Source organism: Haliaeetus albicilla, chromosome 10 (genome assembly GCF_947461875.1).
Source record: "Haliaeetus albicilla chromosome 10, bHalAlb1.1, whole genome shotgun sequence".
Lineage (NCBI taxonomy): Eukaryota > Metazoa > Chordata > Aves > Accipitriformes > Accipitridae > Haliaeetus > Haliaeetus albicilla.
The window spans coordinates 13925787-13948055 of NC_091492.1; the positions used below are offsets into that span (position 1 = coordinate 13925787).

At 37.2% G+C, this 22269-nt stretch overlaps 1 protein-coding gene across 5 annotated transcripts in view; it reads left to right on the forward strand.

Moving 5' to 3' along the window:
* LOC104322813 (uncharacterized protein F13E9.13, mitochondrial) overlaps positions 1-22269 on the forward strand; it is a 44062-nt gene that overhangs the window by 4447 nt on the left and 17346 nt on the right. For 4 of the 5 annotated variants that reach the window (XR_011326501.1, XM_069793548.1, XM_069793551.1 and 1 more), the window contains 5 exons: positions 4272-4452; positions 12011-12161; positions 14328-14455; positions 20572-20667; positions 21526-21642. Coding sequence is in view for 4 of the 5 variants with exons in the window: in XM_069793548.1 (XP_069649649.1) it covers positions 4272-4452; positions 12011-12161; positions 14328-14455; positions 20572-20667; positions 21526-21642 (673 nt within the window). In the remaining variant the exon portion in view is untranslated. Of the gene's footprint in view, positions 1-4271; positions 4453-12010; positions 12162-14327; positions 14456-20571; positions 21317-21525; positions 21643-22269 lie in introns of those variants that run through there. The other variant, XM_069793550.1, reaches the window with a different exon arrangement.

Sequence of the window (22269 nt, forward strand, 5' to 3'; positions counted from 1 at the left end):
TCTAATTTCATTGATGCAGATCACTTTACTGCTAGTTGCTGTTATCTAGCTGTAGCTACTTGAGTAGCTGACATTAAAGACAGTAAGAGATACCTAAGTAAAACTATATCTTTAAAAAAACCCAACCAACCCAATTATAAAGCTACACTGAGTTGCAAATATTATTGTGGTGCTTACCACACAAAATTTTAGGTTTGCTTCTTTTACTAGTGCTGTCTCTGGAGATGCATTCATTGCTGTTCTGATCTTCCGGGTCTTTTGTCTCTGTACCTAGAAGGGGAGTTGCTAGTATATGTTTTAAATTGATGTTTTTTAAAAATGAAAAGTTTCAAGCCTGTTACTCTTAAAATGACAGTGATAGTTAGAATTCAAATTACTTGGAGTTTAATAACAGTTGAGATGGAATAAACTAGTATTTCTGCATAGAAACATGTAGGTACTTACCACTTGCATTACAGAGGTTAACATTTCAAATCTTAACTATATTACAGTAGAATAAAGCAGCAGAAAAACCTCCCCACAACTATCTCCTGTGGTACATACAGGAGAACATAAGATGTCTACTTACCTACATTAAGGCAGTAACCTTTTGTTCTGGAGATAAAGTTTTTAAAGGAATTGCTAAGAAGCTGTAACCAGACACAGCAAATAAATGCTTTACAAAGGCCCCTGATATCCTTTATAAGGGGCACATGATTGTGGTGGTGGGAAAAGCTGTGATTGTTCTAGTACATACCTGAGCCTATGTACTAATGGGTATGGTGCAAAAAACTCCTTTCTTCCTGTAGGAAAGAGTAGTTGTTTTAAGCTTGCAAAGGTTTGTATTAGCATGCATGCGTTTGTAGGTAAAGCTCTTCTGTTAGGTGAAACGCTGGGGTTAAAGTTGCCCTAGGTAAAAGTTATATTAGGTAGGTGCTGAGTTAAAACTTGTATGGTTGTTACACCTGTTGTGGTTTATAGTGTTGTATATTTTTGAGGCTTTTCTGCTGTGATATGTGTGTGTGCGGCTGAAGTGTTTTAAGAGATCATTTCTATAAGTCGAATAAAGCTAAGAAAATTATTTTTCTATATAATCAGAGAGCTCTTTAAATGACCTATTTTCCAGTAGCTAACTGTGATACAAGAGGCACTTTGCACACGTGTAGCACTTCAGAAGTCATTCAAAGTAAAAAGGAAATATATTGTTTGAGAATTATATATGATAAGGCTAATATATATAAGCAACACTTAAATCATCTTAATATTCAATGGAAAAGGAACACAAAAGGTATTTGCTAGAGTTTTATCTCATACTATCCAAATAAATTCTGCTTTGGAGGGTGTAATACCATAGCTGTTCCCATAGACTTCTAAACTATAAGCTTAAGTTCCAAGAACTTTAATTTAGCGTAACTGTTTTCTTTCCACCATTTTAATTAGCTGTCTGATAGTACTGGAGCCTGTTTTATATACATATCAAATCAGTAAACACGGAAATCTGTGGTGTTATATTTTTATATAAAATATGAAAGAAAGCTTTGAGTTAATGCATCTGTAATTCAGCTCTCTGTATTGCAGAACATATGTTGTTCTTTTTTAATTAAACAAAACATAATGTGCAAAAGAACATAGTCTATTGGATGGTACCAAAAGAATAACACATTATTAAAGTAATACCAAAAAAATTCACTGTAACTGTGGACCTGGAGGCCATAGGAAGAGACAAGTGCTGAAAAGTGAATATAGTAAGTTTAAGGCAGAAGAGAGAAATGTGGGAATCCTCCCATATGCCTGTGTTTTGAACTAGAATTCAGTGAGATACTTTTTATGCACAATAGTATGGCTAGGGTTTTTAATTAATTTTTAAATGAATTAATTCATTAATGTATCTAATGGAATAATTTGCTTTATGCAAATCCTGAGCTGTCAAAGTAGTGGCAACTCATAGAAAGCTGAGTTTCACTGCAGAATTCCTGTGGAATTGTGCCAGCCCGTTCTCCTGCTTTCTTGGTTCCTGGCATGGCTCTTCAGGAGCTGAGCATCTGAAGCCCCATTCTCTGACACCTTTCTTCCCGTGTGTCCTATGGATGTTGATTCTTGACTGCCTCAAAGCCTGGGGCTTCTGATTTGCAGACCCTAGCTCCTTGCCCTTATGATAAGCTTGGAGTTTCCCAGATGTCCAGGTTTTGGTGAAGTCTGCCAAGTAGAACGTTCTTGAGCCAAGGACCAAGGGCTACCAGGTTTTGTGGCCTCAAGTCGTTATCTGGTTTTGAGGGTTCTTTGCATTTTTTGAGTTTGGTTTTATTAAAGTATCATAGTTCTACATTAATCCTTTTGCCACATACTACTACTGACCAACTTTGCATTTGTGCTTAAACTGACCTAATATATTTATGTGTACAGAGGGCAAAAGGCTGAGGGATTTCTCTTTCTGTTGGTGCCACAAAGGATTCAGTAGTTGTGCCTGAGGTACAAGACCATTTGGTCAGTTCAGGTTTGTTGGACCAGTCCTGACCTCATTCCAGAGAAACTGACTAAAAGTTTGTGATTTTTTTTCATTTCTGAAAATGCTGTGGTTTTTCTGAGGACTGGTTGTCATCTTTGTCATATGGCTACCTCCCTCACAGGTAGAAAAGTATTGATGTTAAATTATACATTGAATTGAATGTATAAACAAAATCAAGGACAGATGTTTTGTTTAGTTGTCATAGCTGGTTTTCCTTTGCCTATTTGAGGTTTTCCTGGACTGGAATTCTGTAATTAAATATGCTAGTGAATGGCACCAAATAGTGCATAGGTCTAATGTTGGATGCTTATAATATTACATCACTTTTTCCATTAATAGGTTGTGGTTTTTTAAGGTGGCATGTATTTTGTGTATTTAAATACTCATCTGTAAGTCATTTGGTAAAGGCAGCTGTACCCTAGCACACTGAACGTATGTAGGTTGTGTGCTTGGACTGACCATGTTGTTCCACCAGATTATTTCCTTTATCAGTTTTCTCCATCCTCCATGTTAGGTGTTCATTTATGATGTCTGTGTCTTACCCTGTAATTCAGCCATTAAATGCTGAGTGCATTTTATATACTATCTTATCTTTTACTGCCAAAAGGGCTTCTACACTACAACAAAGATTAAAGAAGCGTTACATATGAAAGTTTTTAAAAAAGGAAACCTTTTTTTTCCCCTTCCTGATTCTCTACATTATTAACCAAACTTCTTCATTTAATCTCTAGTTGTATTTTTTTCCCCAAAAATGTTCTTCCTTCTATTCTGGTTCAGTTACAGTATCTTTGAAATGTAAAGCTCTAATTTTAAAGGATTAAGATGTGTGATAAAACTCGAGAGCGAGCAGAATTTATTTTCTATATATACAATTAATTGTCTAATAAACTTTTTGTATTTTTAGATTGAAGCAGGTGAGAAATTTCTAGCTTCTTTAAACATTCTCACTGCAAATGCAAAACATAAGGCTTGAAATATGTTTCAAGGCTGTACTTTTGTTATTAGTCCTTGACAAAATTATATATGATTTGCAGTTGAAAACTTTCTGGTATATACTATACAATGATTGAAAAAGTACAAGGTACCAGATAATGTACAAAGATTTTCAATAAATGGTTATCAATTATATCAGCAGAGTATTTTGTCATCACTCCATTGTTTGCTAAGAGTATGTCCATGTGGAGTGAGAGGTGTAGTAGATAATAAATAGCAATATCTTCCTTCAAGTAATTCTGAATCTGGAATGGGAGAAATATCAATAGTTAATACTATGGTATTAAGAACACTGCAAAAAGGCACAATAATAGTCAACAAAAAATTCCTTTATTTATCCAAAGTAACACTTATTTTCTGACATTAATTGAGTTGAAAATTGCCTTGATTATTTCTAAATCCTCCGTTATCCAAACATACTCAATGTCCTATATTCCAGTTGGATAATTGAAGTTTGACTTTACACTATTTTTAATGAGGTATACAATTTAACTCATTCGCCTATAGTTCACATTTTAGGATGGATCAAAGGAAACTAAATTGATGAATGTATAATTAAAATCACATTTATTTCTCTTCATGATTTCCCTGCAAATACCATGCTGTTGATGAAAGCACTTTTATAAGTGGTTGTATGCATCAACACAATTTACTGTAGATAATCCTTCCTTTGAAGGAAAACCTTTAAACTCATGTGTCTTTTAATACAAAACAGTGTAATGGTAAACTAGCTGTGTTTTTTAAGTTCCTTTTTTTCCAGTTTAATCATATTTCTTTATAATAATCTCCACAGGATGGCTTGATAGTAGAAAACATGCATGATCTTCCTTACACGGTATGTCCTGGACCTGAAGTAACTGCAGCAATGACAGTCATTAGTGCTGCAGTGAGACAAACCTGCCCCCATCTCGCGCTGGGTGTCCAGATCCTGTGTGCTGCAAATCAACAGGCGGTAGCCGTTGCTCTTGCTGCAGGTAATAGAAATGACGCATCAGTTATTACTGTTGTTTGCTATGGCATTTACTCTCTGCAAATTGTGCATTGTACTAACATAGATACCATGAAAAATGAGACATGAAAAGCTCACTGTACCCTGAAAAAGCAGAAATTACATTTTGAGAAAGATGCCTCCTTGATTATAATAGATGATACTTGCACACTGCTTCAGTTGAAGGCAGCTAAAAATCCCAAGGCTGCTGCTGCAGCTTTCTAGGTGAAACCCGTCTAAATATAACAATTAGTTTAAACCTACTCATGTCTAAAAGCCATCTTTGGTGTAACTCTGTTTACTTCAGTTAAATTATATTTGAGGATCAACTTAACCCACTGTGGTTAAGCAGCCTGTTTCAGCATCTAATTATATGTTGTTGCTACTACTGGTATCCATTAAAACTAAGTTTTCATTGCCTTTTTTTAATGAATGGATGGAATGAAGCTTTTTATATAATAACAAAAAATTGAGTGTACAGCTAGCCAAACTACTTAAAATTAAATTGCATTTGGGAGAATTAAATATAAATTAATCTATCTTTATTGCATGAATCCTAGACTTGCTAACCTTTCTGCTCCTACTGCTTGCTGAAGCAATTTTAGTTTTTCATATGTAACATTCCATGATTTAAAGATGGAGGCTGGTTTAATATGGAAGGCTTGTACTTCCTAAATACTTCATAAATTGAGGGTTAATGCCTGGTTTTGCCCAAATTGCATGTGATTACAGTAAGATTGCACATTTTTGAATGTACAAATTTTACAAACAGGCAGAATTTCATAAGAATGGAAAACTAAAAGATGCTGGTGTTAATTGAAAACCATACTTCAGGTAAAATAATGTAGGCTAACTTATCTGCAATGACAGTTTTAATTACGTTGAGTATGTTCTAAAAGTCTTAAATTCCTTTTTTCTTGGGGGAATTCTTGTTAGTAGATGTGTTTTGAACTCAGAACTTTGGAGTGCTTTAAAATCAGAAGTTGCCATTTTCAAGGTGTCTAGCTACTTGACAAACTGACAAAACCTGATTTTTATTGCTGCAGTAGAACCTATATGAAAACCTAAAATAAAAATGCTAACAGAATCCAGTTTTAGTTTTTAGGGATTGTATACATGTAGGATACTTGAGGTACATAGGCATTTGCAAAAGTATTTATACATCTTATTTTTAAAAGCAGTAGTCAAACTGTTAGTGACTTATGCATCCTTTTAGGAGCAAAACTGATCACTAAATAAGGGATATAGTGTGGGAACAATGTATTTCTCTTCTCAGCAATTATTAATGAGGGAGAGAATTCCTGGAGGGCTTGGGTTTTGCTCAGCTCTACTGCTGTTCTGCACTATTTGTTCTGTAACTGGAGAACACCAGCTTGGAAGGGCTTGTGTTTTAATGCATTTCATTGCACTTATCTAAAAATGATTGTCTGAAGTTCACTGAACAGGAAAGCAAAAAGAAAAGAGAATCACTTTAAGCAAAACCATAGTAAAGCGAGTGCTACTTTGTAGGTAGGAAATCTTTGAGTCATTTTTCTGTAGCAACTTACTAGTGTCTTTAATGTCAATACAGTTTTCATAGGTGGGAATTAATAAAGCAAGCCCTGTATGCTTCCACTACAGAAAATACTTGCTGAAGGTGTTTTAGCTAAAAAGCATATGTAGCATCTCCTGCTACTATGCAGTCATTTCATTTTCCCTGTGGAAACTCCTATCTTTGGTAGAAATAACTGTTCTGAAGAGAACTGCACAAGGAAATCCTAAGTGGTGTCTAGGTGAAGATAATGATTTTATTTTGTAAAGAGGGAAAAAAGTCAGCAGGTTTACAGTGTGACTAGAAGGAGCTCAACATCACCAACATGTGGTTATGTTAATAAAGATGTTGTGGGTAGCCAAATAGTAACAGATGAAATTACTGATTTTTCCTAGCATATTGACAACGTATTGGATAAATCTGAAAATAAAAGTAATAAATCAGGGGATGAGGCATCTGAGAAGGTTGAGAATTTTTTTTGTCATTTGTTTTGGTTCTTTAGGAAACATTTGTTTATTCAGTTAAGACACCTAAAGGAAGGAATGACAGCAAAAACATCTTTTTGCTGGGTGCTTCAGCAAAGGCATGGAGCAGTGGTACGAAAATAGTGGGGGATCTTGAGGAAAAAGGGAACTGCTCTTCTGACAGAAACAAGCAGTTCCTCATGTTATCAAAAAACAACTATTGAGCCAAAACAGTTGTTGTCAACATCTCCCCAGCTCCAGAAGGTTATTGCAGACAGTTACGCCAGTGCCGAGTGCTCTTGGTTCAGAGCACGGGCAGGTCCACCACTGTGGGTTGATGGAGACGGTTGCCCAAGGGCATCCATCCAGCAGGCCATGGCATCCTCCTGCCCGTGTTTCCCCTCCATCTGCCCCACAAACCATCATCACTGTGTCTGATCTTCTGCTTTCGCTTTTGACTTCAAAAGGTTATGTTGAAAGCTGCCCGATTTCCCTCTGTTTCCAAGGGCAGATATGGCAATGTTAGGCCACTCAAACATTAATGTCATTATATACACAAATAGTGCGGGAGATTCATGTCACACATTTCTTTAATATTAAAAAAGTCCTTTGCTGCTCAACTTTTATACTCTTCTAATGTAGGCATTTTAGTTTAAAATACTGTAATGTCCCTGAGGACCCATAGACTGCAAAACATAGAGAGAATACAGAATAGTACAGTTTTGTATTTATATTTTTGACTGGAAGCCATCTTAATCTCAAATACTTATTCTCAGAAAAACAACCCTTCTTAATAGTTCATTTTAATTACATCCTCCAAAGACTGTATTGTCTTCCTTCTTCCCTAAAATGCTCTTTGTGGAGAAGCAAGTCAGAATTTGTTTGCTAGGGTTACTTTTCAATTGGTTCATTATTAACAGGTGTACCATGTGGTTTTTAGAGGTGTATAATTTCCTGTTTGTAGTTTCTGATTTAATTAACTACATCTGCTTGAGGTTGAAACAGAATGATGTATATAAGCAGTTTCTATGAGCATTTGTAGAGGAGATAAAAAATACAAATGCTCTCTTATTTATTTTTGTTTAGCAAATATTACTGGTTATAATTTCTCAGTGCTCAGGAATGTCTACAATATGTTCGCTAAGTCTGGGTCAGATTTAGGCATAGTGTTTGGTTTTCTTATTTATCAGTGTGTCTTGTTTCCTGAAGTTAACCATTGTGTTAATTTCATGTTGTTTGTTGTTGATCTACTTCCAAATTACATGCCTTTTCTTTTATTGAAAGTTTGCTAATTATGAAGCACTGTTCATATTAGAGGGGACTGTTGTGTCTAAAGGAATTGCCCAAAAGCCCTCAGCTATTTGTGTTTTTTTCTTATGTTAGTGAAATGTTCTGCTTGGCTCTAATCTATCAGTGTAGGTCTTTGCAGAGGAGATGCAGAGCCTTTGTAATACAGGAACTATATGCTGGTGATACTCCCTTCATTATTTTGCACATTCTGCATGCTCTCCATTACCAATGTGTAGCAGTGATTGAGAGGAAATAAATAACTGGCCCATCATTAACCTAATGGAGACAAAGTTAATGGTGAGAAGAAGGATTTCAAGAAAAATTGCCATTGTGGAATATCGGCCTGGTTATCTGCTGATCTTTGAGGCATAGAATAGTGCCCATAGCTGTATCTCTGTAGTCATGCACAGGAACACTTCTGATATTCCAGGTACCCCTCCCTGCTGTATCTTGACTTCATCGGGTGGAGAACCCCAGGCACATAGGCCAGAGGCAAGTTATGCTCTTGTGTTCTGGCCAGAGCTTCAGTCTGTGCACCTGGGAGCAAGGACTGCAGGGTCTACTGTAGAGTGCAGCTTCGCTACACCTGGGTGAGCCTGTGTTACACTCCTCATGAATCAGGGCTCAGTTTTTAAGTTTATCTTCTCTCATCTCATAAACTTACATAGAATAGTTCAGTTGGAAGGGGCTTAAAATAATTGTCTAGTCCAACTGCGTCTCCACCTGACTGTGAAACTGCCCTTTTTTCCTTTAAGGTTCATATTACTGAAATCCCATTTCTGAGTTGGTCTTCATCAATGATAATTACATAGTTGGTAGCTGATTAAGTGAGGCTTCATATCAGGAGATATCCCAGGTACCCAGATGTCTCCATGTCTTTTATAAAAGAGCTTTGCTGTCTGAGACCATTCCTTTCCCGCACCCTCAAGGAGAGATATCTTCCATGGGAATTCACTTGCTACAGCTCATGATACTGTTTAAGGTGGGATAGAATTGGGCAGAATTGTATACTGCTTTTTTGATTTTCTTTTTAACTGCCACCATATTAATGCAGTGGTAAGGGGAAGCAGCTAAGCTGAGAACTGCAGCAGGGGTGTGCGTGCCTTGGGAGCATCCACAGGTGCTGTGGAGCAAGGCAGTGAGTGCTGCAGACTCTGCTGTGAGCTCTGCTGAAGATGCTTCTCCCAGGCCTGCAATTCATGCTGAGCGTGGAAGGAGCTGCTGCAAGACAATGTGCTGAGTAGTAAAGGGTCTTCGCAGCACAGAGACTGTATGCCTCTAGTGTCAATAGCAGGCAAAGTCGATACTCCTCTGAGTTTTCACTTTCAGCACAAAATCAGTCTTTCAGATTCTTTTTTAATTAGGAAGGCAAGAAGAGCTGGGAGATGGGATTTACTGTGCACGTAAAGCAAGATACCACCACTAAAGTAACCTGCAGCATCTTGCCTTTGTGTAAAGGCAGAGATGTTTGCCTGAAGTCCAAAATTCAGGAGCTGCTGCCTTGCAGAGGCCAGGTCCCATTTCTGTGAAAGCGGTAAATCCTAGCTCCCAGTTCCTTTTGACTTTATAACTGAAGGAAGGAACATACCTGAGAAAAAGCTTCTCAATGGTTGCATTCACTTCACTGTTTTGGGGTGTTAAAATGCAGCAATATGCACATTTGCAGCATTTAAGATGGATAAAGTAAAAGTACTATTTCCTCCATCAGTTCAGTCTTGCAGTATTTTCTCACCAGCAAAAGAAGTGTTTCAGTCTGTCATTTTTTTCTTTTAATCGTAAATTATCATGGGAAGGAAAGAAAAAAATAAAGCTTTTCTCTGCAGTTGATAGACCTTCACAGCTGTTTAGGTAAAGCTGTTCAAGTAAGATTAAAGTAAGTGGAGTAACACTAACTTTTGAAAAAGTGAAAAGCTCTAATTGCTTGAGCAGGCCCTGCAGCAGCTGATGACTTGATTCCGTGTTCCTAATACAGTCTTGAAGTTCTGTTTATTAGGTTTCATTGGAAATTTCCTGTTCTTGTTTTCCAGTGAGATTACAAATTTTTTTTATTCCCATATAAGTCAGAAATGGGACTGCCTATTAACTATTCAATGGCTATTACTTTTCAACGTGCCAAATGTGAAAGTAAGCAATAGTATCATTATCACAATTTTATGAGCGTAAAAATGAATTCAATAGCAGAATCAGATTATGGCTTCATAAAACAGAAGGGTAATGATTTGGTGCCTGCACCTGTTACACTTGGTTAAAATTTGTATTTTCATAGCCCCCAAAAATCCAGATAGGGAGTGCAGCAGAAAGTCTTAAATTACTAAGTTAAGGAAACACAAACCAAGCATCAACAAATAACATGTAAGCAGTGACTTCAATAAATGAAATTACTCAATGAATAGCCCCTGTCCTGAGTTAGACATTATGATTGCTGTGAAAATGTAATATATCTCTAGACTTATTGATAGTCTTATGACTAGAGGAGAAGTAATTTTTCTTATTTAATTCTGAATTGTACTGTAAACTTGGGCGATTTAAATAGAACCTATAGCTTTTTTTCCTAGATGCAGAAATCTCGATCTAGCTATTTGCACTGTGTTTATTACCCAATGTCTACTAGCACCTGTAACTATACTTGTGGCACACTCTTATCTTTGGATCCTGAGAATACTCCATGCTTTTCACCCACTAATCTGAAGACACAGGACAGCTTGCATTTGGTTTGGCATCCATCTGTGATGTTTCTTGGTAGCTGGAGTCTGTGTTGCTAAGCAATACAGGCTCTTCTCTATCAGGCATAAGCTTTTGTTTCTGCAACTTCAGGGCTTTTGGAATGAAATTGAAATTTTAAAATAAAGAGGCACCTTGTCATTTGGTAAATACATTTTAAAGATAATTTATGTTTATGTTTGAAATGTGCTAAGGTGAGGCCTCTGTTGCCTAAGCAGTTCTCTGGTGGGTGGGATTGCATTCTTGATGGCTGCTTTCACTTGCATTGGTTTCCTTGGTATGATGTCAGCTCTAATTAAACATGCAGCTGACTCCAAAGCTGGGGCAGCAGCAGAGCTTCAGAAGGGCTTGGAAGAGACCTCTAAAGCAAACTGGAAGAACAGCAAAAGCTGGATAAGATGAGAGCAGAGCTTTTACACGTATGTTAAGTGATGGGTGAAATAGACTTCAAGGCTATGAAAGACTGGAGAGAAGAGGGGAATACAATAAGGGAGTCAGAATTCAATCTTGTGCCTCACAGCTGTGGGCTTGTTACACCATGGCCAAAGGTTTCAGTATTTCAACACAGGTATTTCAAGGCTGTGTAGGGGTTCCCTGAGAGTAGATGAATGGGCTGCGTGAAGTCATTGCTATTCATAATCTTGCGCTTAAGTATACATGCTACAAAACCTTCCTACTGCAAAAAATGAATGAATATGGTGGAAACCATGTTGCTAAGATATGGTGGAGTTGATGGTTGGAGTAAGTTCAGAGTAGAGTGGAAAATGTTTCACTCTTCCCAAACCTTATCTGTTTTTACCTTTGGCACAGCTCTTGAAGTAATTTGTTTGTGTGGTGCTGTGTAGAAAACACAAGCTACATTCAGATGGAGAGTCAAACAGGTGGTATATAAAGTGTCGCAGACTGTGTTTTCTTGCCTAATTTCCTAAAGAAAGAAGACTTAATGCTAGCCCTAGTCTATGTCCATGTCCTCGATGTTTTTTGACCTGGTGGCCAACTTCAGGCATATTTAACAGGGGAATAGATGTTGGGAAAGTAATGCAATGAAAGAGTATCTGGAAAGAGGGGAGAGACCCAAGTTAATGACCCTTCTTGGAGAGAAGATACATTGTTAGGACAAAGGAGCTGTGTTTTGACCTACTTGCTTCTCTGTTGGGACATGCCCACTGGCACATCATGGCAAGAGGCAGGGCAGGGTGTGCAGCTGACTGTTCTGAGCCACACAGGAACAAACTGGTAGGGGCTGAGAAGGAGAAGGGAACCATGGGGATAGGGAGAAAACTAGTGGGCTCTATGGGAGAGAGCAGCGTTGAAGGCAGTAAGATGGAAAGCAGAAGTCAGAGAGAACATGGGTGAAAATAAAGAATGTAAAACTTAAATATGTGGAAAAGCAAGGTTGGTTAGTCCTAAAGCATATGGAACAACTTGTGTTGGGAACAAGTAAGAGGGGCAATAAGGTGGGGTTTTGTTTGTTTTTAGTATTTCTGGTTTTCAGTCTTCAGTTTTAGCTAAGATATGCTAATTATTTCTTTTTTCAGGTCTTGATTTTATCCGGGCTGAAGGGTTTGTGTTTTCTCATGTTGCTGATGAAGGGATTATAAATGCCTGTGCAGGTAACCTGCTACGATACAGAAAACAAGTTGGAGCAGAGAACATTCAGATTTTTGCTGACATTAAAAAGAAACATAGGTAAATACAAGCAATATTTTATGTAAATATGAATGTAATAATGCTCTTGTATTTTTCTCCATTTTCTGATTTTTTTTTTTTTTAATGCTTATTTAGTGTCAGGAAAGTTAATGGTACATGGAGAACTTTATTGTTCAAGCAAGGTCTTGCAGTACTATTAGGGGATAAGTTTAAAAATAAATTTGCACCTGTAAGCTGCAGGTTGCTGCATCTGTGAAGTTTGCAGTTGTTTAACCTTCAGGATTTATAAATGCAGACAGTAAAAGTTTTGCATCTGGTATTAGGTGAGATTTTGTATACTTGTGTATATGCTTACTACGTTTAAAGAAATTTTGTTTCTGGAGGCTAGGCATCCAAGGTTATTTTTAGTTATGCAAGCAGTTGCCTTATAAAAGCATCCAAATCATAATATTTTGGCATTTTAAAAAGCTATTCTTTCTTTTCCCTCCTTCCTGCCAATAATACTGGTTTCTTCTACTTAAATCAGTGCTGTCTATGTACGGATTATGTTCTATGATTATCAAACAGAAGGAACTTATGACAGATGAATCCAATTCTTTTCTGCTGATACTTTATCATAACTGTCACATGGTACTTTCAGCTATTTAGATGTCACTCTTTGTTTTTTTTCCCCAGAAGAACTGCTCAGGTGTTATGTATTATACATGCTAAATAACCTAATTAAAATGTTTGTGCGTAGTATGTGGATAATCATGAGAATAACCAAGTCTGGAAGATCTTAAATACCTAATAAACAGGTAATAAATTTCAAAATAGAAAGGAAACAATGCAGCATGATCAAATTAAGCTTTTACGGTCCTTTCAGAGTGGTTTCTTTCTAATGATTTATTTATATATGCATATGTGTATATATATAAATAAAAATACATCGCATTAGACTTTTTTGTAAAAAATTGTTTGCATTATGATTTTTTTTTCCTTTGCCTTGACAATTGATGAATTGGTATTTGGATTATACTTCCTGTTGTTCAAATTTCCTTTTTAAGAAAGGAAAAGATTTTGTTTGTTTCAGGCAGACTCATAAGCTGAGAAGAAAATGTTAAAGGACTTGTTGGTTGAGTTTTTTAGTGTAGAACAATATGCCTGCCACTGAGAGCTGCTAGCCTCCTATTCTTTAAATGGGGAGAAACTATTTTTGTAGTCTACTTACTGTGTTATGGCTACCCTCCACATTCTAGTTTTAGGGTGCCTACTACTCTTAAGCCCTGTTTCAACCTCATTGTATGTATTAGGTACTTAGGCCAGCCTTTCTCCAGCTGCAGAAAGGGAGTTGGGGTACTACTTTTGCATCCATCACCATGAGTGGAACGCAGTGCACACACGTGCTGCCTCTGACTATGGCCAGAGCATGGCTCCCCCCAAGAGCATTCATTGTCCATCCAGGCTGATCTGGCAAAGAGGTTGGCTCCATCACCACTCACCAGTGCAACATGTTGGCCATAGCCATTGTTTTCTACTTAAATGGAAATACAGAGACAACAAAGTCAGGTGTTGAACCAGCAATGGCTGGAATTCTTTCAAAGTTTAGAACCATTTAAATTAAAAGCTGCTATTGCTATAGGTTTCAGACAAAGTGCGTCACCCATTTGTCAAAGACTGCTGTTGAAAAGCTAGGTTGCAGGTAATTGATGTTTGTAACGGCTGTGTAAGATGATTCCTGTGATTATATCATAGGTAATAACTATTCTTTCCGTTAGTTGGACTTTGTGAAGTGGAGGGTGTTAATTCTGTTCTAGGCAACAGAATCTGATTTATGAATGAGTGCACATCCACAACTCCCACTTGAAGTCAGAGATCTGTGTGTGCTCAACATTTCTGAAATACAGGTGCTCGACATGTAAGCAGCTGTCTCAATTGACACCTGGTAGTTCACACTTAGCAATCACTCTTTAGAGACAGGAGACCCCGAGCGATAGACCGATCAATTTATGGTTCCCTGATGGAAAAGGTTGGGTTTTTCCCTCTTGTTCATATTGCAATCTTACTTCCCAATTTAAAACAGGACACTTGCCCTCTCTCACAAAGCCTGCCTTTGGTTGTTCTGACAGCAGGGAAGATGAGGAAATGCAGTCTAAACATTCAACAAGATGGATAACAAATGTGTGTGCCGAGAGTAACCACAGGGTACGTTCCTGCTGTTTACAGTGCTCATGCTCTGACGGCAGATGTCAGCGTGGCCGAGACCGCTTCGGCTGCCGAGCTCTTCCTGGCCGATGGGGTGGTACTGACTGGCACGGCTACCGGATTGCCCGCAGATCCTCAGGAGCTGAAAGGTGAGAGCTGTCATACGAAGGTCGGACAACAGGCGGTGAATCAGTTTCTGGATTAATGTAGAAAGAAATCTATATATCCGCTGTTCCTTGAGGAAAGAAAAGAAGCTCCTGCTGTGGGGTTTGATTTGATGTGGCAGAACTAATGTGATCAAGGTGCTATTCAGATTGGCTGTTGTGTGTTTCTGAACAACTGTTTGGTGAGACAAAAATGAAAATTATTTCAAGCTTTTATAACACTAAATGATGGTGAGGCTTAAATGAAGAAAAAAAGTTAAAAATGTATGTTCCATTCTAAAAAGTCTTAATACAAGAAAAAGCCACTTTATAGCCGTATTAGAAAACTAACTAACTATAAATCTTTCCATTGAAGAGTTAAGCATTTTTATCTTCCACAATGAAAATGGAAGTCCTGCAATAAAGGGGCATTTTGATGAGGCAGCATTCCAAACAGTAATACCAGGGAAAGTACTGCTTAGAAGATTTTCAGGAAGAATACAAGTTCATTGGTAGATAGAAAGATGCTACATCAAAATAATTTTTAAATGGTGTGGACTTTTTATCAAGGGAGAGTCATTTGACCTATGAGTTCTGACCTTTGCAAAAGTGTTATATAATTCTTCATATTTTCATATTGGCATACGTTTGGGCTGTCTTCATGAAACTGGATTGCTCCCATGCTAGACTTAAAGTTCTATCATGAGGGCATTTAATTTTCATCACTGATTTTAATTTAGATTAATGGCTTGAATTTGAGGGTCTCACTACATGAGAAAGAATGTGTATTTTTTTAGGTTTTACTTTTGCTGACATGCTTTAACTTAGCATGTTTTGAAGTTCCAGTGCAGAGTGTATTGTATTCAACTCATGTTAGCTGATCAGGGTGAAAAACATACTTTACTTGCCATAGATACCTGGACCTCAAGCATCTTTTGAAATAACATGAAATCATTCAGTGTTTTCGGGGTTTTATCTATATCATACATACTTAACAGCATTTAAAATAAATGTTAAAGTTGTCAAAATGGGTTCTTATTTCATACGTAGTAAACTTTTTGCCAAATAATAGGTTATAAATGACTATGCTTCAATCAGCAATGTTAAAAAGAAAACGATGGCTTGGTGTGAACACTGAGCTCTTTTGGGTATAACCCAAACCCCAGAACACTGGGTCTTTTGGTATAGTAAACTAAAGATGATACATGGAACAGCTGACCCTGAAAGTTAGGCATATTTTAGAGACGGCAAAATTTCATTAATCTAGAGCTCCATCCCTGCCTGCAATTAATGTCCCCATTGCTCTTAATGCAGATTAAATAATTTTTAAAAAGGATTTGATAAATCTTAGGGTGAAATCCTAGGTTAAATTCTGCTTTCACATATGCGCATGCAACCTCCATTGGTTTCCTGCATCAGAGACCTCTAGGCCCATGGATTTTTTTATCACAGGACTCCAGCCAGACAGCACCATGGCTTCTGCTTTTATTTCATGTGAACAAACATGTCAGTCTCTGTCTTTTTCTGGGTCCAAAGAACAAAATGAGTCAGAGTTAGCAGCTGTAATGAAGTACACACATTGATTTTGTGTTTGGATTTGTGCTATGAAAGCAAGAGTCTGCAGATCACGGGTTTATTTTACTTAGGTCACAGCATTTTGGATGATAGCAGGCCGTCTTGTGAGAAGGATGTTGGCTTAAAACAGTTAGGAGAAGAACTTAAAAATCAATATTCCTGGGTATAAGGATATGACAAATTAGGCATATCTATGTCAGCAGATTCTTAAAAGGAATCAGATCTACAGTCTACAAAGTTGGTGTTGATGTGAGTGAAATTTTGCATTTCATGAATTTATGCAGCCCGGGAAGTGCTGTATTACGATGATACACAAAATTGGGCACCTTTCATCACACTGCAAAGCATCTCTTGAAAGCAGAACCAAGAGACAGATGAGATTTTTGTCATGTCTTTTTTTCAGCTTTGTTGTGCAGTAATATAGAAGTGGGTTTTGCCTTTTTGTCTTTGTGTTGAATTGACTGATTTGTGATGGGGTGTGGGAAATGAGTGTTTCCCTGTCAAGCCAGAGAACTGTGTTCAGTAGGGTTTTGTTTGTAGTTTGTGTCGCTGCCGCCTTGTAGGCAACCATCAGCATCGCTCCTTGTAGAGGCTGGCAGGCTTTGCTCCAGGGCTCCCTGGGTCTACCAGGGCACCAGTGGTTGATGGAGTACAAGGTCTAAAAATCAGACTTCAGGTTATTAAGGAGCAGGAATTATAGCTGAGCATTTTGAATTACAATTAATTAATAAACCATATTTTCATTTAAGAGGTTATAGAAGTTTGTTCCAGCTTGCTACATTGTGAAACATTATTTGGTTGGAGCGTGTGAATCTATCAGGTTTTCTCTTTGGGTATAACTGCTGAAATACCTGCTTCGCATCCAGTCTGTATTTGAAATGACCAAAGCTTTCTATAATGACTGCTTAGTTAACTGTTTGAACAAAGCAAATAGCCTCAGCTGAGTAACCAGTGGAAAACAGGGTACATCATGAAACCTAAAAGCTGGCTGTGACTGTCACCTTAGTTATTGCTTATAAAAGGGGCATCAAGACTGATTCACCCTCTTACCTTTTGATGGTACGTTTAGGTCAAAATAGAGGCTGCTGCCTTTGCGGTACCCGCAGAGATGAACGGGAGATGTGAATCTGGTCAGTATGTTTTGTAGCCCCAGATTTAATGACAGAAAGTCCTTTGAATGAAAAAAACTAAAATGTGTTACAGTGGAGCGTTACCATAAACATAGTGTTATGTACGGTACAGTGATTACTGCATATGAAAAAGCTGTTGAAGAGTAGTTGAGCAAGTTATTGGCACAGTGGTGGTTATTTTTACGCTGCTCTTCGCCATTGTTTTCAAGCTAGGAGCATTTGGCCTTTATTTCATGTAACTTGTGCATACCATAGTTCAAATGCTTTCATTGTGCTTTGCAGCCAAGCACTATTTCATTTGATTTTATTAAAGACATATCTGCAGATGTACTGTCACAAGAAAGAGCACAGTGCCCTCTAGTTACAGTTTATTGAAACAGAGAAATGTGCAAGTTGTGTAAACTTTAGGATCTTGTTACTGTAACATCACAAAATTGTCTCCTTTTCTCTTTCTGTCAAAGGAAAAAAAATATAGTCAAAAGAAGAAAGCCAAGAAAGTGAGAGATTTAAAGCAAATCTCTGTGTTTAGAGGAATCTTGACAGTGACTGAACATTGCCGTGCAAAAGCATATCTCACTGCTGTTGCTTTATTTTCTTTTTACAAGTTAGAATTTGTATTAACACAGCCAATAGACAAATCACCTTCTACTAATCAACTTTAGGCCTTGATGTGCTTGGAAATGACTTAAAAGTAGCATCTGTAGCATACTTAATTAGGTAACCCAGTCTCATTGCAGACCGAGCACTCCCATTGCCATTCTTCACATTGTTAATCTGAATAAATCTCCAGCACAGGAGATGTGTGTGGACTCCATGTGTCATGTATGGATTACAGCAGGAGTTGGATACCTTGCTAGTTTGGAAAGCTTCGGGGGGTTTTGTAGTTTCACAGCAGTCTCAGGTTTCACTGGTTTTTACTCTTTGCTTAGTAGGGCTAAGCTATTGTCTTATACCCATATGATCATTTTCTGTTTAATTATTTGGCTCTACATTTTTCCTGCTGATGTGAAATAATTATAAAACAGCTATCTGCTAATGTGCCTTATGCACTTGTTGTAAAAACAAATATTGACTTGGAACGCAGTTGCTCAGGGAATACAGTAAAGTACTGTTGCACAAATTTGCGGTCAGTTGTAGCACCTTAATTATGCATTGGTATCTATGTAAAGCAGATATGATATTTCTAAGAGCATGTAGATACTATATAAATAAAATTCTGAATTTTCTAGAACAGGATTTCAGTAATAATGCTATAAATAACTAAAAATGAATTCTTTTGTTGCTGTAAGCAGGATGACTATAAGAATATAAAATATGCATAGAAATAACTATAGTTTTTATTATATATACATGATCCATCTGATTTGTTTAAAATTTTCAATAAGGACTGTGTGGAATGGCTTTATGTTTGTGTTAAAATGTTTGTAAGAAGGAGTTACTGTTCCTAGATGGAAAAATGGTAGGGCATGTGACCTAAAAAGAGGTTCAAGAGCATTTTAATAGATCCCCTTTCTTTGGTGAAGTAGGAAGGTGATAAATAATTAGTCTTCCCTGAAGCATAATTAATAAGTTAGGCTTCTGATGAAACTTCATTTAAACAGTGTTTTGAAGCAGACTTCTATATGTTGCATATATGCTTTCCCTAGTTACTTCAAGCTCTAACCATCTTACATAAACTTATCCCCAATTAAAGTAATTTATACGTTTTTAAAGGTCAGAAATAATGCCTCACAACATTTCTGTAAGGGATGAAGCATCCAGTCCTATGAGTGACTCTTAGAATGGTCAGTTTGAAATGAAAGGATGAGAAGAATGCTTAGTAATTCTTGAACTGGGATTTTTAAATTATTTTTTTTTCCAGAGCTAGTACTGACCCAAGTCCTGCAGAAAATACTCTAATAAACTTTTATTTATCTATGGGGAACCTTTCCATGATCAAAACAGCCATCCCCTTTTGTTTTTATTCTAAAAAAGTGAACTATGGTAACTGAGCCATAGATCAGTTTCTGTACCGTCAGGTCTGTCAGAACACATGCATTTCACGGTGAATGTGATCACCTGAACCATGGACTGAAATCCACCCCTGTGCGTGAGGGATGAAGTGGATCTGTAATATTTTGAGCCCTGTTTTGTTACTTTGTCTATTTCTCCTTTTAGAGCCAGGTAAAGGGTCAGATAATTAAGTAACACATACTGTATATAGAAAAAACAGTTGGCTTTTTTCTATGGATGGCAATGGAACAAAAAGAAGTAGTCTTTATCAGTACTACCTTTTGCTTTCTGGTAAACTAGCTGGGGCTATCAATGTAGTCTATATGACCACTGCTTGCTTTCCTACTTCTGAGTCCCTGAAATTTATCATGAAGCAGAGAGCATGTTCCTTTTCCATTGCCTGTGAATAAGGCCCTTCTTGTTTCTTCACTGAAGATCTTCTACTAGTTGTCAACATAGCGTAAATTCAGCAAGGAGACCTGGCAGAAATACACACCAGTCTAGCTACCATTATTGTGATTTAAACTGATGACTGAAGAATTGTAAAGAGCACAGCTCAGCTGAATATTCTGCCACTGTAACGATCTCACCAGACTTGCAAAAAAGAATCTGAGCTGATACAATGAGTGGAAACAAGAATGGCATCTTATTTTTGTAGCTGTATTTCGATTACTTCATGGAAAGATTGAGGGAGGTGATTATTCACATCTTAAGGTGAGGGAAATAGAGAACATAGTTAAGATTCCACATGGTGCATGGCAGCCCACATGGTCACTCCAGCATCAGTAAATCCTTTTTCAAGGCCATGGGCCTGGTTTGCCTGGAATCTATACTGGGTGTTACTGCAACACAGCAGTAAACGATAGCTCCTTTCCACATATGTGTAGTACCTCAAGCACAAAGGACCCTCTAAGTGTGATGGTAACAGTCACAGTAAGTAAAAGGGTCTGGTCCTGCTGTGCAAAAATTTCCTACATCTAGCATCTCATCTTACCAGGGATATGGAATAAAAATGAATTTATGAGGGAATATACTAAAATGCAGTACATTCTCTGCCAGTCAATTCAACTTAATCTTGCTGAAATCTTGTTCCTTGAGAATAAAGAGTGGTACAGGTATGGTACCAAGACCCAACTTTCATATCTTCCATCCTTTGGTATGTGGCCAGGAATATTATTCTGCAGCGTTTGATACAGCAACAGAATGCAAAATGAAATAAAAGTGAGATTTTTCATAACAGCTGTTCAGAGCTAAAGGTGTTTTTTCTAGAGAAGTTGTTTCATTTTATAGTAGAAGTAAGAAATACCATGATGATGAGTTTCTTGATATTCACCTTTCTTTATTGTTGAAAAATGACGCAAATTAGCGTCTTGATAGAGTTTCAAAGATGGGACTTAACCCTAATTTTGGTTTTCCTTTCTTCAGAAGTTAAACATGCTGTGAAAATTCCTGTGCTGATTGGGTCTGGAGTGACTCTGGAGAATGTGAGGAATTACTTGGATGCAAATGCTCTAATAATTGGTTCGTATTTCAAGAAAGAAGGTTATTGGGCAAATGGTGTTGATCCTGACCGAGTAAAGAAATTTATGGAACACATAAGTAAACTGAGAGAATGAGTTTGTCAGCAAATGGTATTTTTGTGTGTGTGTGTGTGTGTATAATAAGTGCAGTATAATACATTGTACAGAATTAAAGCACAAATGTGTGCTTGAATGGCTAATAACATTAAATGAAAACGCACATCATCTCCATAACTAGCTGGGAAACACGGTGACACTTTACTATAAACTGGTGCTTTGGTGTTTGTTTCTAGGCAGCATATTTCTGTGGCACTCAAAGCCATCGTCAATGCAAAACCAACTCTCCAAATGCTTGTGTAATATATTCTCTCCTATAAGTAAAATGCTTATGGAGTTTAAAGAATTTGTAGTAAATATTCATCAGAGGTGAGCTGAGTTTTGTTTTGCCTGTGAGTACAATAGGATGCCCTAAGTTTACAGCTAAGAGTATTGTAAATTGGACAAGTTAATTAGCCTTTCAGGTTCCCCATCTGTAAAATGATGATAATAGTACCTACATCACACGGGGGTTGTAAGACATAATAAATGAATGAATGTACAGCACTTTCATCTCCTGCAATGAAGGGCTCTATTAAAGTTCAAGATAATTATTTTTTCATTAGAACTGTGCATTTATTACAAAAATGTAGTAATTGTATACCATACAAAAATTTAAGATAATTGGGAAATTGATTTACTTACAATACTTATTAGAGAATAAGTGTAAATATTTAATTACATTTTAAGTAGAGTTGGAATTTAGTCAAAATGTTTTTGCAAAAATTGGAAACTTTAATAAAGGTTTATTGTTATTTTTCAGCAAGCCCCTACAGCTTTGTACCTCTCCAGACTAGTATTAGTGATGTTAAAAACTGCCAGGTTCCTTCCAATACACAAGGTGTAATTGTGATGGAAACCTTTCTACCAAAGCTGACAGGTAAACACAGATTTTCATTTTTCCTGTAAAAAGTAGAGGAAAAACATGACAGTGTGTGTATGTGTATGTTATAAGAGATTCCCCTTGAATTTGATCTTTTAGCTCTAAGGAAGTTTAAAATAACTCAAAGAATACCTGTTATGTCATGGCTGTATAAAATGTGGGCATAGGTTTTCATTCCTTGGGACTGGGAGCTAAGTTTGTCTCCTGGGATCTCTCTCTCTTTCCATGACATTTATGCATGCTTCTGCTGATCAGGCTTCTGCTGATGCTAATTAAAGTTATGTTGTAGATATCAAAGCAAGTATACAAACACATTTTTTGTGTCAGTTGGCAGAGTGCCCATGCTTTTCTGGACAAAAGATACATCCTCCTTCCAAAGGCAAAAAGATTTTCAAGAAATTTAGTTTCATTAACATAATGGGGATTCCAGAACATCACAGCATGAGATAAAGTCTTCTCACGTTTCTTTTTTCTAGACTAGTCTGTCTCTCACATGACTCCCATCAAAAGCAGTGAAATGTCTTTGGTGTGCTGACCTCCTGAAAAAGAGATTCTTTAGACCCTATGACAACCTTGGCGTTCTTCTGCTTTTCTCCCTTTTCCTCCTAAACTTGGCGTTGGAAA